The 17,693-nt window shown below is 34.2% G+C and overlaps 1 protein-coding gene across 1 annotated transcript in view; it reads right to left on the bottom strand.

Annotated features, from left to right (window-relative positions):
* Window positions 1–17,693, bottom strand: part of LOC145971495 (monocarboxylate transporter 4) — a 72,545-nt gene that overhangs the window by 11,835 nt on the left and 43,017 nt on the right. The window contains exons 6-7 of the mRNA XM_083099212.1: window positions 2,720–2,888; window positions 1,645–1,809 (exon numbers count right to left, since the gene is read on the bottom strand). Coding sequence (XP_082955338.1) covers window positions 1,645–1,809; window positions 2,720–2,888 — 334 coding nt within the window. The remainder of the gene's footprint in view (window positions 1–1,644; window positions 1,810–2,719; window positions 2,889–17,693) is intronic.

Here is a 17,693-nt window from a genome sequence, read left to right as displayed (position 1 = left end):
AAAAGTTTCGAGGATAATATTAGAGAGTTCTCTTTTTTGGAAACTGGGTGACGAAATTTTGTTCCCCGATTAATTTTATCTCGTCATAAATAAGATTCTAATCTCTTTATGTAAAACCTTGTAGTTAAGATTAAAAGAAATTAAATATAAATAAAATAAGCCTCTACAAATTTTATTAAAAATATTAGAAATTTTATTAAAAATATTAGCTTACTTTATAAAGCCTGTTGTAAACATTTGAAAATAAAGATACATGTAAGAAATTATAGTAGAAAAAGGTTGCCAATCACGGTTGAGTAAACGAATCAACGATACTAACAAACGTTCGTGACAAACATCAAACAAATTGTTCTGACGTCGGTGAAAGGTATAAATAAAAAAGAAAGAGCGAGACCAAAAGCGAGGGAAAAAAAGAATCGAATCCGAATAGAATGTTCAATTATTCCGCGTCGAATCTGTTCGCTGTTTTTCGCGGAAACTGTCGCATCGCGAACCGTATACAGACGTTGCGGTGCTACAGGGACACGCAGTCGCGCGAAAATCTACGATAAAAGGGTGGTACGCATTGAAAACAGTTCGTTTTGCCTCTATGTTATACGCGACCGTCCGACTTCTCGACGTGCGCGATTTGTTTCGGGAGCCGCTGTTGTCCGGCGAGTAAATATCGTTACTACTGCCAGCGAAATTCTCTTCAATGATCCTTTTCGAAAGTACATTTCCTCAGAAAGTGGCAGTGTATTTTTTTGTATACATATGAACGGTTTAACTTTCGGTTTTATCAAATTTCCCCGACTCACTCGTCTCGGTCATAAACTATCGCTGCAATACCTTTTGTAAATATTTTAATATTATGATATTGATAATATTGATAATTGATAATCCGAATTGAATTTTTAACAAAGTAATATCACTTGTAAAATTTATCAAAATGTTTGATGTATTTTTTGTGCAGTTGAATTTTTTTATTAAAATTTAATAATACAATATGTACAATTTTTATCTCGGATAAAAATTATACACATGCACGTTTTATTTAATTTAATATATAGATCAAATTAAAAATTTTTTTACAATTATAAAATAATATAATGTAATTATAAGAATATCTCAAAGACAATTACTCAATTAGAATATTAAAAATCAAGATAAAAATTGTTGTGTTATTTCAGTTTCAAAAGTTTCAAAAATTGAATTGCTAAGAGATGTAGAAACATAATCATATTATTTCAAAACAAAATATATATGTATATATGTAAAGTTTATTTTATATAAAGCATAATATATTATTTTATATTATGTAATTTATTTTATCTACGCTTTCATAAAATGGATAGATATTCACCAAGTAAATTAAAAATAATTATGTGCAATGACTGTGACTTATTTGCAGTAATTATGACAATAAACCTTTCAAACGCGAATAATGCCAGGAACTTTGTAGGTTTTTTGTCGTCGTATTGTTAGTTTAACGATATTTAATGTGTGCACCTGCCCACGCGTGTGAAGAAATAACGCGATTGAAGGTCAATCGGATCTTTCCCGCTCCAGCCTGAGCTTGAATGTCGGGGGCGCGACATCCCTAGGATGCTTACTGCTTAAAATGCATAATATATTAAAGCGACGTGATAACACGTAACAACTCACCCGACGGCTTCCTTGTAGAAGACGCTGAAAAGCGCTATTCCCACACCGGTCCCGGCTTGCACCACCATCTCGACGAACTCCCGCCGTTTTCTGAAGTAATTGCCCAACACCAGACCGGCGGTTTCCCTCACGAGGCCGGCACCCGTACCCAGCACCAGCCCGTAGCTATTGCATTTTGTAAAAGTAAATCGTATGACTTTATATACACACATATATAGATCGAGTCTGCGCGAGAGGATATAAGTTGCGGGACGATTTTTATTGGAAACAGAGTTGCTATACACACAGTGTCGCTGACGTTTCAAGAAAGCTTGAAAGAGAGTTTGGGGTTTCTTCCTTTCTTTTTTTTTTTTTTTTGATTTTTTCAACCCGAGTTTTCCGAATGAAAAATGGGACGCTATTAAACGTTAAAAGCTGCACTTTGAAAGCAAAAAAACTGAATAAGTTAACTATTACCGCAGAAATGTAGCTTTTGTGTATTGCTCTACATATAATGTATGAAATTTTAATAACATTTCATTCACGGCTAAAATTTGTCGCGTAACAATATAGGTAGAGACAACATATAACGGTCCCTTTTTTTTCAATCTGAAATTCATGAATTCCGAAAAAATTTTAAAAATAAAAAAGATTACGCAATTAGTCGTTTTCGCTGTAAAAATAGCTTTGACGATACATGAAAATGTTACATGAATTCGCTCTTATATTTCATATTTTGACGAAATATCTGTACGCACCAATATGCGTGGATTTTGCGCAGAGTAACAACATTCCTTTCTTTTTAAACTAATAATAGAATTCGTGACCGAAAAAATTATTTTAAAAATAATAAAGCTTATGCGTATCAAATTAGATTTTCACGGATTTTTCATTGTGAAAATAAATTTTCAATAACATGTGCAAGAATATAATACTCGTATCTGATATTTATCTTTTTCGCTTACATGTACATGAAAAATTAATAATAAAAAAATCGAGACTCTCGTATTTATGCATCGATTATTTTCAGGCATTTCGCGAGCAATCAGTACCTGTGTATATCGTGTGTGTATATCGTTTTCGCGTCGCTACGCACCTAAGGAGCACTTGATGCATCTGGAGGGCGAACGAGGTGAAGAGTGATGCCAGAGCCAGCACGAGACCGCCGATTACCGCCGTAAGCCTTGTATTGCCACGACGACACGCGCCGACGACCAGCGGCGCTGAACCGCGGGAAACCGCGGCGCTCAACGCCCCCGCCCAGACTGAAACGTTTATCCGATAGTCACTTTGGACAATCATTAGAGCGCGACTGCGACAAGGGTCGAGGGTCGTGAATCTAGGGAAAGGAGCGAAAGGAGGGAGCAGGGGTCCTCGCGGTCCCCCAATTATTATACGCAACTTCCGCAAAAAGCGACGGCTGTTTTATTACAGCTCGCTCTCTTCCTCTCTCCCTTCCTCCCCCTCTCTCTGTTTCTCTCTCTCTCTTTCCGTGGACCAGCAACGCTGGACCAGCGCAGTGGCGAGCTCGTTTGCTGATTGATTCGCGTCGAATTCGCTAACGAGGAATTCATCCCTCTCTTGAATTTCCACGAAACTTCGATGACTCTCTCTCTCTCTCTTTCTCTCTCTCTCTCAGGAATGAACGAGAATAATTTTTCGTGTGTTTTTCATTTCTGCCAATATTCGCGTTTGTTTTTATCATATACAAAACCACGTTACCTCGAATACCTTCAATAGAGGGAAAGTGTCGAAGCTGCAAGTATTTCCGAAAATGTTTTTTACCGTGCGTTTATGTAAAACCGTAAATTTTTTTCAAGAAAGATTTCTTTCACCCCGATATATCTTCCAAGGTGAGAAGAAATAAAAATAAAGAAGTAAATAAAAGAAGTAAAAATTCTGTAAGTCTTCTTGCAAGTGTCGGTAAATTGTGAGAAAAGATTTCACGCGACGAGAAAGTTGCTCCCCGGAATATATCTTGAAACAAATAAATGGATAACCACATAACGCGATCTATAACAATGTTGTTTAACTTTGGTTACTTGTATTTTGTTATCATGTAACAATGTTATGATATACGAGGAGAGGAGAGCGCGCAAAGTTTCTCTTCTTCTTCGACGCTCTCTAGAGTGCCATGTTTTCGACAAAGTCATCGCTGCATGGATTTATCACGCGACTCTTCGTAATTACTCCCAAAGGAACGCTCAGATTTCGCAATTACGATGGAAATCTTTGTAACACGAGCTACGTTGATTTTCTTTGGCGAATATTAAATTGCCCTTTATACGGATATAGCACAGATGACGTGGAAATTGTCCGAATTTCTTGCTCTAGAAAAAGAGCAGACACGAATGAAAAAAAAATAAATCATCCATTAAAAAAAAATGAATCATCCATTTGTGTAAATAATTTATAAATCTGCAATTTAAAAAAAAACTGCGAAATTAACTGCTTATATTAACATATCTGTGTGCATTTGCATATTTATAGATTTAAAAAAGAGGAAACATAGCGAAGAGATAGCGAGGCAATTCGTACGTTTTCGGATCGTAACTCGGAGTCGCACCCACAAATTTATGTAAAAATTTTACACCCTGCCGCAGCTGCTCGGATAAAAATTGTGATATTTGAGAGAGACGTGCAACACGCGCTGCAGACACCGGAAGACATTTCGCGAAATGTGAACGTCGACCGATTTAATGGCATCGTGTCAAAGCGCTATAGCTGATCTCTCTCTGTCTCTCTCTAGTAATGCTAAAATTGGACGGGACTACGTCAATCGTATCGACGTATATCTCTTGTAATCCCGTAAAAGCATCACTTTTTACCCTTTTACTTGGCGGAACGCCTCCCTCTCTCTCTCTCTCTCTTTCCCTCTCTCTCTTTATAAATATACCGTGCCAACTTCGCAAATCGTAACGGGGCTCGCAAACGTCTCGCATAATCGTATCTTGGATTTCGAACGCGGCAGATAATCGAACATGAAATGCATTTATATGGTGCGGAAGTTAAGCCCCTGTCTGTTCGCTCGATTCTGTCAACTTATCTGTCTGTCCATCTACTTGTCCATTTGCCTATCTGGAAATTTTGAGTGTTCAGCAAATGTTTTGAGAGACGGATATGAATAATTTTTTTAACGAGAAATATCGGAAAAATGTATAGAAAAGCATAACCAATCAAAGAATTAGCTTAAATTTGTTATTTACAAAAAATTAATGACATTTGTCAATAATAATATTTCAAATAGTAAGTAAGATTAATAAATAAGATTAACTGAAGTAATTAAAAAATAATAATAATTTAAATTAATCATTGAATAGTATTAGAATATTTCTAAATATGTAAATGTTACCACATCGTGTTTACTAAAAAAAGCTATAATTTGTTTAACAGCTCAAAACAATTAAATAGCAATTACTGATAAGAATACATTATTATTATATTAAAAATTATATATTAAAATGAAAATATTTGTAAATAAGAAACTAATTTGTTTAGGTTACTTATTTATAAATTTCAAACTTAATCCGAATGTTTCAATTATAATGTAAAGCGGTTCTCTAATTAAGCATAAAATTGAATTCTCTGCGAGAGGTCAACATAATTAATTGAGAAATACGATCCCGTCGGTTGTGCTTACGCTTCTTTCGATATTGCGCGAAATTATCTTCAATTATACATTCTCGATCTAATTGACTCGAGCGTCAAATTAAATTTTGCGTAACAATCAAAATCTAAAATAATAAAATAATATTCTACATGATTTTTGCGCGTGTAATTTTACATCTATCTCTATTAATTCGTTAGATTGTATTTTAAAAACTTAAAAGTTAAGATTTTTCCGAGAAATTATTATAATCGAAAGTTGTGCGAAAAAAAAAAAACAAGCTGTTGCAACTAAATGCGTGTTCTCGGAGGGGATCCTATACATTTGCAAATGAGCGCGTCAACTTTACTGGAGATGTAAATGTATCCCTTGGCAGTATATACATATATACATGTGTATACAGGGAAGGACTAGGAAAATGATGCGACGGAATATGACCCAAGGTGCGATATTACGTTTAAAACGAAAGAGCCAAGCAAACGTTACGTCGCCACGTTCAAAAAGCCGTGTTACGAAAATTGTTACTTGCCACGCGGTGGATTCGCGCGTATAATTATATATGCATAACAAGGGGAGCATGCGATGCACGTTGCTTGGCTTGGTGTTTTGTTTACGTCTTTTTTTCATGTTTCTTCTGACAATCGCGTGCACATCTCCGCATAAATCAGGAAACATCAACGTTCCGCATAACACGTATCAAAATAGCGAGGCAAAATATATGTATATACGGGATGTCCTGGAAAAGAACAGGCTTTCTCTTTTGAAAGTAGACTCGTAATATTTTTCATTAGACGATTAATTTATTGAATCATTAAACATTAATTAACTTATATTAAATTGATTTGTCAACTTACATTTATCATGTATTTCTGGACTGAATGGCAGACATTCCAAGAGTAAGAGACTAATCGATGCTTTTCTTATATTTTCACACCGCGTGAAATTTATGCAATTTAGCCTTTAATCTTCGAGTTGAGCTTGTAATCCCGGTATTAAAGATAAAACTGATAAATGGAGAAACGGAATGATGGATCCAAAATGAATATGCATCGTCCAGCTTCACTGCGACTTAAAAAAGCTCTCGGAGAAACCTAGATATTGGTGCGCCAAGGCTTCAACAGGTAGCGACTTCGGACGTTCTTGTACGAATAATTTATGAGTCTGGACGCTTTTAGCGCTATTTGCACAAGCGCAACCAAGTGGCGCGATGAACCCCCGCTTCAGAATTTTACGGATTGAATTCGCGATGTGTTTTTGAGCTCATTGTCAAATGAAATTTATTCACGAGATATCGCTTTTTTTACATCTTCAGACATGCGATTGTTAATTTTATCTTCGCGTACACAAGAGATATATTATAATTTCTAAAAGGTGCAAATGAAGCAAAAATTCATTAATATATTATATAATTAATTGTAATTAAATAATTAAAAAATACAAGTAATTAAAAAATATGATACTATATTAGACTAGAAATTACATTAGAGTATTTCTAATATTCCGTTTCTTTTTTACAGAACAGGATTATGTTTCTCCTTCTATTTTTTCCGGAACATTTCTATTGTAAGCTACAAGTACTCGAAAGGCAATATAATACGAGAGTTTACGTTCTCTATTACATCACCGTGATGATGTATGAGATGCGTCGCCGGACGAGGCGGGATAATTTTTCAAAGTGGGACGAAACACGCCAATGACATTACACTTTAAATACATTCTCGGCGGATAAAAGACCCGCATTCGCGGCAGTCTTGACATACGGTAGCAACAAAGAACTCGGATGGACGATGGAGCGCAAAGCCTTTGTTCATGCTTGTCTCTCAATGCTCGTCCGTTATTATGTATTTCTCTTGTAACGCTCAATGATGTTCTCTCTCTCCCTCTCTCTCTCTTTCTTTCTTTCTTTCATCCTCTCTTCTTGCGCTCGTCTTGTATATCCTACACCTCCTTTCATCCCCGAAGAATATTTTAGCGATGCTCTAAGCTACAAGCTCCGCGATGTATTTTGGCGTCGATAAAAGGCTGGTCTACATCACATTTCTCTCTGCACATTTCAAAGGATACCACGAATTACACTTTCCGCAATTACTTCCGCTCGACTGCCAGCGGCGATTGTTGCTATCTTAATGAGCAATTACCGTTATCTTTGCGTAAGTAATTGTTGGTAATTCAAGAGATAAGAAAAATATTTAAATAGTTATTGCAAGTATAAAGCCGCAAATGCTTTCCTTTTTACGTCAAAAAATTTAGAATTTCTCTCTTTAATCTATTAAAGAGATTAGAAAAGACAAAGCTTATTTAAAGAAGAAAAGCAAATGAATAAAGTTTTATTCTTTATTTCACATTTCAAGAGTATTTTAGTTTCATACGTTTTAATTCGAGTACCTGGTTAAATCAGCAAGACGACAAAAATTGGCAAAAATGGCGACGAGCAAAAAATTTTCACTAAAAAAATTACTCGAAAAATTGAAAAATTGAAGGTTTTGCTGATTCAGAGTTACATTTATGTATATACGTTACAATCATCTAATGGGGCTGATAAAAAATCACTGCATTTAGAGTTTCACTACAAGTCATATTAGGGCTTTATACTTCGTGGTAACATCGTAAAGACATTGCTTTTTATCAAATTTATGTTGCTTTTATTGCAAAAACTTTCTGTTTATATTTCAATTGTTCTCGCAAATCAATTTGAGTGCTCTCTACCTTCCCAGAAGAGAAAAGAAATTTTTAAACAAAGAAACTCCCAGCGATATACCTCGAATTGTACATTTGAAATATGTACATATATGATTAGACCTAGACTAGGACTATAATTGAGAAATTGAAATTAGTTTTTTTCCTTAATGAAAATTTGGCAGGTTTTCTCGAAACTTTATTTAATTTGCAACATTGTATCTTAATAATTAATTCTCTTGAAATAAAAATCTTTATAAGAATAAAGAATTTGAATTTTACAGAAAGTTATTATTGAGAATGTATTTTAATACAAAAGCATCTCAATAAACTTTTAATTACAATATAAGTTCTTTGCTCGACTTTCACTTCATTACCTCTCTATTGCTTATTCAATTTGCATTTTAATTCAAAATCACGCAATTATAAATTCAAATTAAATTTCACTGCTTGAGTATTATAATATGTATGATAAGATATATATTATCATCAATTTTGACCTCTTGTATAAAATAGTAATAAAGAATATTAAGTAATTAGATAAAGATATTTATTTTAATAAAATATGCATTATAAACGCGGTATTATTCCGTGGTGACCGTATATAATTCTATAGCGCAACGAAGAATATAGATATACATCTAGATAAAAATAGCTATTTTATGAATTATGAATGGATGGGGCCTGATTTACGATAAATGAAAGATACGGATATTTTTATTAAAGAAAGCGGCGTGATAAATTTCACGCCCGCGGTTCCGTAAAATAAGAAGTATGACGCCTGCATCGATCATGCCACCCCTGCGTACACGTAATGCTACTTAATGTTAGTTCAGTTAATCAAATCGGAAGCTGCAGCGCTAAACTTTGAACGTAAATGTAATTGCGGTACATTATGTGACGTACATTTTCTCTCGTAGATCTAAAATATATCCGTCCGTAGTTGCCGACGCATAATCATTTACGAAGGTTCTGAAAGAAAAATCTATTTCTCTTATTTAAACTTCGTCGTATATTTCTCCAAGACGTTGTAATAAAAACGTAGTTAAAAAGTAAAGCTAAGCCAAATTAACTACGTGATTTATTAACATTAAATTTCGCCTCTAAAAATGCAATAAAAAGTAACTTAAATTAAAAGCAGGAGTTAAATTGAAAACGAAACAATGTACGATTTAAAACTAAAGTCGTAATACGTCTATGTAAAATACAAATAATTGGAAATTTAAATAATTGGAGAAACAGTGTAGAAGAATTTACTGTGTAAATTAAAAATCTATGGTATTTTCACGATAAAATTAAAAGAAAACTTGAAATCAATTTATCGAAGAAAATGAACATTCATAGTATAACAAGTTTGAAATTTTTGATCTAAAAATATACAGTGTAGTAACAGATGCTGTAAGAGCAAAAGAAAAAGGAGCAGGAGGAGAAGAAGGAGAGAAGAAGTGGTTACCCAGTTTACTAACATAAGCGGCTTTTCAGTGGTCGATATTTATTTTCAATATGTCGGTAATAACAGCCTTGTGTAGTACCTAAAGATATACGACTCAGTTTCTTATCGAATAAAAGAGTTTTAAATAAAATGATTAAATATAAATATAAAACGAAAGCTTCCCTGTAGCCTATAAATTTTTAATCTTCCATGAATATTAATACGTTGGCAATTAAAAAATGATTTTTATTTCATTATCAAAGTAATCAATATTTTTGAATTATAAATAATTAAAACTGAATTAATTGTGACAAATTAATTTTAAACAATATTCTTCATCGGCGGAATTTTTTATATCTATTAACAAGCATTTAATCATCGAAAATTAAAACGTCGCGGTTTCAGAGATTGAATTTGAGCCAAAAAATTCAATTTTTAAAACCACGTTTTAACGAAACATCATAAAAAATGGAATAAATTTTCTAATTTATTTTAATCTAAAAGCATAACTCGAATCGATTAATTCCTCGATGTAATCTCAGCGAATTATTATTTGCAAATTTTCGCGTAGGCAGTGAGTGGCTGTCATGCTCAGATGGCTCTTCTCCCCGGTATTAAACAGCAATATAAAGCTCCATCGTGATAATTCGGCGTGAACTGAAGATATTGACAACGCATGCATGTCGCTCATATCGATCTCGCCTTATGGCGGACATCGGTTTGACGCTAATTACTGAAGTATTGTCAATACTTTGGCCGACAGTGCAGATATTGACGACCCGAGAGATTCTTTACGACAAACATCGCCAGCGTCCTCTCCGATCGTGCCATCAACTTGAAAAGGGAAGGACGAAAAAGCTGTATAACTTTTGCGAAACTAGGTCTATCTCCTAAGGTTGGGACATATCCCAAGAGCAGCGGCTTTCCACGTGCATCAACGCGACGCGATGCATTGCAGTATATCACGCGGAAGGAAGAAATCCCCGAAGCTTCGGCCGTCTTTTCCAGCTTATGTCCCGACCCCGTTGCACCCCAATCGGAAGGCTGCCGAGAAGAACAAATTTCGACATCGAGAAAGCAACACGTCGCAAATTCCCATTCGCTCTCTCTCCCCCTCTCGCTCTCTTTCTCACTCGTCGTTTAGTCAAACGCATACGTTTTCTTCAACGTGGATATCTCGTATCTGTCACCTTCTCCTCCCCCCTCGGGATCGCTCGTCCGTATCGATCTCGACAACTAAAGACGATTCCGTTCTAACGAAAACAAGCGTAAAGTGAAAACAAGCTATCACTGCACACTTTCATCTTTTAATTCTTGATGTAAAGGTATGCAAATTGCAAACATTTCTCTTGCAAATAAAACTTTCTTTTTGTCTTTTCGTTATTTATAAATTATTTACATATATAAGATGTCTTAAAACAATAATAATATTTTTTTAAACCGCAGAATATTTGATCGGATAAACGCATGTCAACACACATGTACAATTATAATTTTAGATTTTGTGTCATTATTTTAAGCATTGAAATGTTTACGTAAAATTTCATTTATATATTTTTTTCTAATTATAGATTTTATTGCTGTCTGTAAATTATATTATGTAAGAAATTGAAAAGATCTCTTTCTTCATCTTTCTTCTGGACAATAGATATTTGGCAAAATCATGAAATAAAGATAGCTTTATTAAATCATCGTAACGAGAACTTGAATTACTCAAGTTTATCATGAAACATAACGTTAACAACCTTGACGCTGAAATGATAAAGTGCGTTATTAAATTGTATAATAAATTATATTTTATGTCACGAGATAAAATTGCCATGTGATTAAGATAAAATGAAATTTTCGAAAGACAGTAAACTAACAGAATGACAAATCTAAATTTACATAAACAAGATATATATAAAAGGAATTTTTAATTCTTTTCACAATTTTATACAAGATTTCTCAAACTATCAGCTTTCATTTTAGAGAGAAGACTCATAAAAAAATTATATATAATATATGTAAATTATATAAATAATTTTTTCATTATTCCGATAAATATATTATTATGACATGCAGGATAAAAAGTCATTATTATGAAGAGAATAAAAAAAGAATCATTTTTATATTTTAAAAAGGTAAATTTGCAGAATTAAATTAAAATAGCGCTTTTTCTGACTCGTTCATTTATTATGCATTTATTGCGGCGATAATGAAGTAGCTTCTGCTGATAATCCGAAAATTTCTGTCCATTCATTTCCATTCTCTCGCTTCCATTTCGCACTCTGTCTCTCTCTCTCTTTTTATTTTCTATCTCACATTCCGATTCTCTCTCTTACTTGGCAACGGTGTTGTTGGCGCAACTTGCTTCCAAACAGGAGATGAGCAATTTTCCACTCCTGAACGCGACGCTGTATATATCGCTGAGTTCTGAGGAAGCTTGACATTGTCGTTCAAGAGAGCAAGTAAATCGACACAAAGTCCAATATCGTGACTGCAGCGTTAATCCTAAATTGATGTGATATGTGGTAACGATACAGCGTGGAAGATACGAAACTTTGAACGATCCTCTGTATGTATATACCTCAAACTATGTCAAATCTATCATATCGCAGCCAAAGTTAACTTTCTACGTCGTCCTTATTTCCTATGATAAAATCACTTATAATACTTAAATAAAATACTTATTTAAATAACACTTACTTAAAAATACTTCAAATATATTTATGATGATTATTTAATCTTTTTTCATTCTGAATGTTTCTAGTAAATTATCGTACTACAAATATGATGATCCTCACACAGTACATAATTAAAAATTAAATACATAATTAATAATTAATCATTATTGCATAATTAAAAATCTGATACGTGAAAAATATACAGAAAGGAATTACGCGAGAGCAGCCAATCAAGCTACCTTTCATTTCATGAAAAACATGAAAAAAATCAACTGACAGCCATTTGTCAAGTGCAATAAAGCCTGGTTCGTTTATGTCTACCTTGCCTTAGTTGCTAGTAGCAAAAAGAAGGAGACAAGAAAGAAAGTGTGTTGCAGAGAACAGAAAACATAGATTAAAAAAAGCATCATGTTATTTTCGCTATAATGTGACTAATAAAAGAGACGTAATGACAGATCTATATAATAGATGTTATATAATCTGCCTCGTAAATTTCTCCTACTGGATTTGAAATTTCCAACAAGCTCAAAAAAAGAAGAAACAGAGCATTCTTATTGAAATAATATTCTGATAAGAGATAAAAGATGAAGGTTCTTGATCAAATGATTGATGGCTCGCTTCATTAATTTTCTTAACAATCTCATTTGATTCACAATTCAACAATCGTCAATAAACGTCGACAAGCTCAATCCTAAGAGGCTATTAAAGACTTAACGGACGTTATCTGCCTGGAGGAAGATCAGTGAAACCAAGATCTCACTACGCTCGTAATATCCCTTTTCCACACCGGCTTACACAGATACAGTACAAAGTCCATAATCCGAAATAATTAATGCAAGGATGTATTCGGATTATCGAGATTTTCGCGTTTCCTGAATTCCAAGTCGAGATAAGAAATGTTCATTAAAGAGCAATAATTTATCAGAAAACAAATTCGTGCAATGTCGAAAGAATTATTTGCTAGTTTCTCCTAGCCATTGTTTAACTTCATTATAGGATTGTTCCATTAGACAGAGCGATTCTGCAGTTCGATTTCTTTTAGAATTTCTCTCGTATAAATTTTTTATACGATGTCCGTGAAAAATTGATCAGAGTTTATGCTACATCCGTGCTTCTGTCAGGTACAAGTGTCAGGCGATAAATATACGTAAATCCAGCATCGGTCGTTTTTCAGACTCCCTTCGATTCTTGTCTTATTTAGTCGGATCTACTCGAAAGAAAGCGCTTTTAGCGGGACCGATCCGTCGGATAGCTTGCTGTTTTATGTAAGGAACCTGAACGAAAGGACGAAATCACACACATACGTACACATACACACGGACGATGCGACGACAGGCGCGTGCCACAGCACGTTAATCGTACTTTGGCGAAAAGCTCGAGGGACGTAAGACTCGCGGACACCGGCTTGTATCTGGCACAAGTTGAAATATACCACCGAAGGTATCCCCGGACACACGAGCCGGTGATTCCCTTCGATTCCCGGTGGTTGAGGAGTCACGGTGCGAGAAACGCGAGGTCGATCGACAAATAACACGCCACGTTAGTATCGTACAAACATATACGAGAATGGATACGCACGTATGCTCGGGACTGGCTTTAGATAGGACTCGCTGTGTTCCTGAGAACATTGCCTAAAGGAGCTCCAAGAGACGATCAATACCCATTGTCATTATATACCCCGGCGACATTATTGAACTTCGACAAATATCGAGGAATTGTCAATACTTAGGGGAAGGGAAGGGCTATTTAATAAAACGACGTGTGATGCGGGGAGAAAGGGGAGTGAGAAGTTAAAATATTTTTCATGTCGTCGGGTGATGTATCGGTTTATTGATGAGGCTTAAGCGGATTTTTCGAAACGAACGTGTCACTTCGAATACCGAACACGGGACCCCCGGAAGATATTGACGCTGGGATTCTTCGCCACGAACTCCGCTCGCTTTATTGCGTCCCGCATCGAATCGTGTAAGAGATTTTCTCGTTCCTCGAAAAATATGAAAGAATGAAATCCGGAATCGAGTTCTCCGTATCTCTCAAAACGGGGTGATCTTGTTCTCGCGATGGGAAACTTTTGCCTCTTGATGTCACCGAAATTGAGTGCTAAGTTTGACAAGTTTCGTTCCGCGATTTCACCTATATATATAGCGTCGCATAGTTCGATTCTTGTGCGCATTGTGCGAAAATGTAAGCGATCGACGCGACTTCGGATAAGTAAAATTTAAGTCTTTTTACCAAAGGTATTTTCTCTCTCGATATTTCCTCCTTTTCCGAAGATGCTGTTCAACGAGAACGTTGTATGTAGTTGTCTTTAGTGGAAAGTCAAACTTTCGTTTCTGGGGAAACGATAAAAATAATAGAATATATTCATGGATATTCATTCGTTCGCAGGAGAAATATTCAATATCTCTCTCTTCAACATGAGCATTCCATGTTAATAGCATTTTATTATTATTAGCGCGAGATAAAGTACATCTAATAACCGTACGACATCTATTTTTATGTCGAAGATGTGACGATACTTAGTGATGAAAGGGTTAACTTAAATAGGGATATTGTGTCTATTACGTCAATTTTCTTGATTGATTATTCTATACTTTGCGTAATGACCTTTATTTGTTATTTTTATAATTTATACACTTTACCTCGTCTATATTTTATCTTAATCTTGTTAAATTTAAAGACATATATATGTGTATGCAAAGTCTATAAAAAATTAATCGTAGCTCTAAGTTAATGAATACACGTGCATTTTCCATTCAGCTTTAATGTGATAACAATTTAATGTCTTCTCGTAAGGTTAATATTATTTTTGCATATAACCAATGACTCTAAGGCAAAGCTAACTTTGTGTAAACAGTTAATAATATAACACTCTTGTGCCTTGTATATAGCACTCTCTCTTTCTCTATTTATATACCGCGCATAATTTATTCGCTTTCGAGCATGGACTAGCCCCCTTTTATCCCCAGTTTAAAAACCAGGAAGAGGAAGCTCACCTCTCTAGGTACGCGATCGATATATAAAACTCTCTTTGCTTTAATCACTTTAAGGTCGGAAAAATGTCATGTCAAGGGGAAAGACCTTTCACTTTTATCTTATATCCACGGTATATATATACATATATACCTCATCTCGTCGATCGTGTTCGCGGTACAGTTTGCCGTTTAACCTTTAATCGAATAACGAAGTAGAAATTAAGCGCTCCTTAACACTCCATTGGTTAGGAAAATAAGTCGCAATAACAAGGTTAACTCCTCGTTTTGCCTGTGAGGCAAATGAGGACTGTTTACTCGAGACTGAGCGAAAACTTTATAAACAAAATTTATTTCTTTTATTTAATTTCGGTTTATTACACGATACCTGGCATAAAACAGAATCTGATTAACCAGAAAAAGACTTTTATAACACAATCTTGTGTAGATATATAGAAGAAATTATTTTAACATTCTGAGAGAGAGAGAGAAAGAGAGGGAGAGAGAGAAACTGATGTAATTATATAATAATACAACTATACTTTATCATATTGTATTACACATTATTTTACCTATATTATTTAAATAAAATAGAACTTTAATAAAATTAATTTTAATACATATAACTTTATTTTGCGTTAATACAGTTTATTCTGTTAACGTTCAGTCTTCAAAAATATCTCCGATATTTTGATGTATTATGCTTTAAAATACATCTCATCCGATAAAATCGTAAAGTAGATGTAAACAGTAAACAGACTTAGTTATTGTATACCCAAGATAATGCGATTTTTTGAAAAATAAAACATTGGTATAAAACTGACATTATAAATTGTAATAAATTTCTTTTGTACAATTTCCACAATTTAAATTTGTGCGAAGAAATACCTATGTATGTAAATATCAATGCATAATGGCAAACATATTGAATATTATTGCTAGTCCTTTGTAAAGAATCTATTATAATCAAAGAAGATATGTAAAATATCTGACGATTCATATTGAAACAATCACTTTTAACATTTTAATATGTTATGTTTTAGGAATTTATGAGTTTTTTTTATTTAACAATAAGCAATTAATGAAAAGCATCGATTCTCAATCAATTGAGATGGAAAAATAAATTTTTGTAGCTTATCGAATATTTATTTATGAAAAATGAATTTTTAATTTTATGTATATCATGAATATATCCGCAATGACATTATCAATACGATCTTTTATGATCGATAATACATCGATTGAATAATGATTGACGAATTGTGAAGATCTTTAAAAGGTAGATTTATATCGTGATAAATATATAAATTCACAAAAGCTCGAATGACAGCACAGTGGAAATGCCGATATGATAAAGAGCAGTAATACAATTTTTCCCAATGCAAATCGAAAAATGTAGAATAACTCAAAAATGTATTATGAATAGGTAGAATTAAATTTCCGTCCGATGCACGATGTGTCGTGTGCAGTTTATGACGATAACATATGAATATAAATTGAAATGTATTGTTTCGGCGAGACATGCAAATTGTATCAGCTTGCAATTAGGTAAATATTCATTTTCCGCAATAAATTGCTCTTTTGACGAATTGTTTTTGCAATTTCACTGCTTAATCGTCCTTAAGGGGCACTATAACGTTCGAACAGGACATTCGAAGGATGCAAAAGGCGCAATTGAAGCACACGCTTAACATAAAATAATCTTAATAAACGAAATGTCAAAAGTATACAAACAGATGTAACAGGATTATTTAATACCCAATTAATCATTCGTAATCCTCGTCTCAACAAAAGTTTCGTTTGAAATCCAATTTGCGACGTTGAAGACGGAAGACAAATGCTTCGAATTAACCTTTGTCCGGAAAATACGTCGACGTAAAATTACTCGAAAAGTGAAACGTTACGAAGCTACGGTTTTTTTTCCCCTCCCTAACATTACCCGTTGGAAAAACAACGGTGCCGTGAATTACGCGAGTCACGTCGTAATTTGTTGCTTCCACCCGCCGTAAAATGCGCGTTGTCGCTGTTCTAAGAAATAGAACTTTAATATACACATTCAAGTTCGGAAACTACACGAAGGCAATGTGCATCCAGCAGAAAACACCAGGCGCGCGCTTCGCGTTACGCGATATATGTAAAGCAACCCGGCGAGAAGGTGGAATATTAATGAGTGCGAGGGCGGAATCGTCGACAGCACCGGAAAACGTTACGTTTTCCACGGAAGTGTGTACACGGAAGAGTTGAATCTACAGATCTAATCGTTTTGACAAATAACGGATTTTTTTTTTACAGATACACGGACGAATATTTACGGAGAAATTCGCTATTATTTGTCCTCGCTGCGAGGATACGGATTCAGTGCTTTGTACAATATATTTACATATTTTCTTGTTCTGAATCATTAAAGAAATTATTTAAAAAATATGTATTATCGTTCTGAATCATTAGAAATTATTTAAAAAATATATAGATTATCTTGATATATTAATAGATAATATTATTATTTATATTCACATGATCTACGTGAAAATTGTACGAGATTTTATCGACAATTGTTTCATACTTTCCAGAGCAAAAATATCACATTCCATTCCATGTCTCGCGATTGACGAGAGTTAATTTTCTTAACTAATTCCCCATCATTATAAAAGAATATCATTATAAAAGAATAAATGTCAACAATTTCAAAATATTACTCGTACAACTTTTATGTATGT

Source organism: Camponotus vicinus, unplaced genomic scaffold (assembly GCF_025532165.1).
Source record: "Camponotus vicinus isolate PSW18456_S1 unplaced genomic scaffold, iyCamVici1.0 SCAF_5, whole genome shotgun sequence".
NCBI lineage: Eukaryota > Metazoa > Arthropoda > Insecta > Hymenoptera > Formicidae > Camponotus > Camponotus vicinus.
Note: the sequence above shows the minus strand (reverse complement) of the source record. Positions and strands in the feature narration are given on the sequence as shown.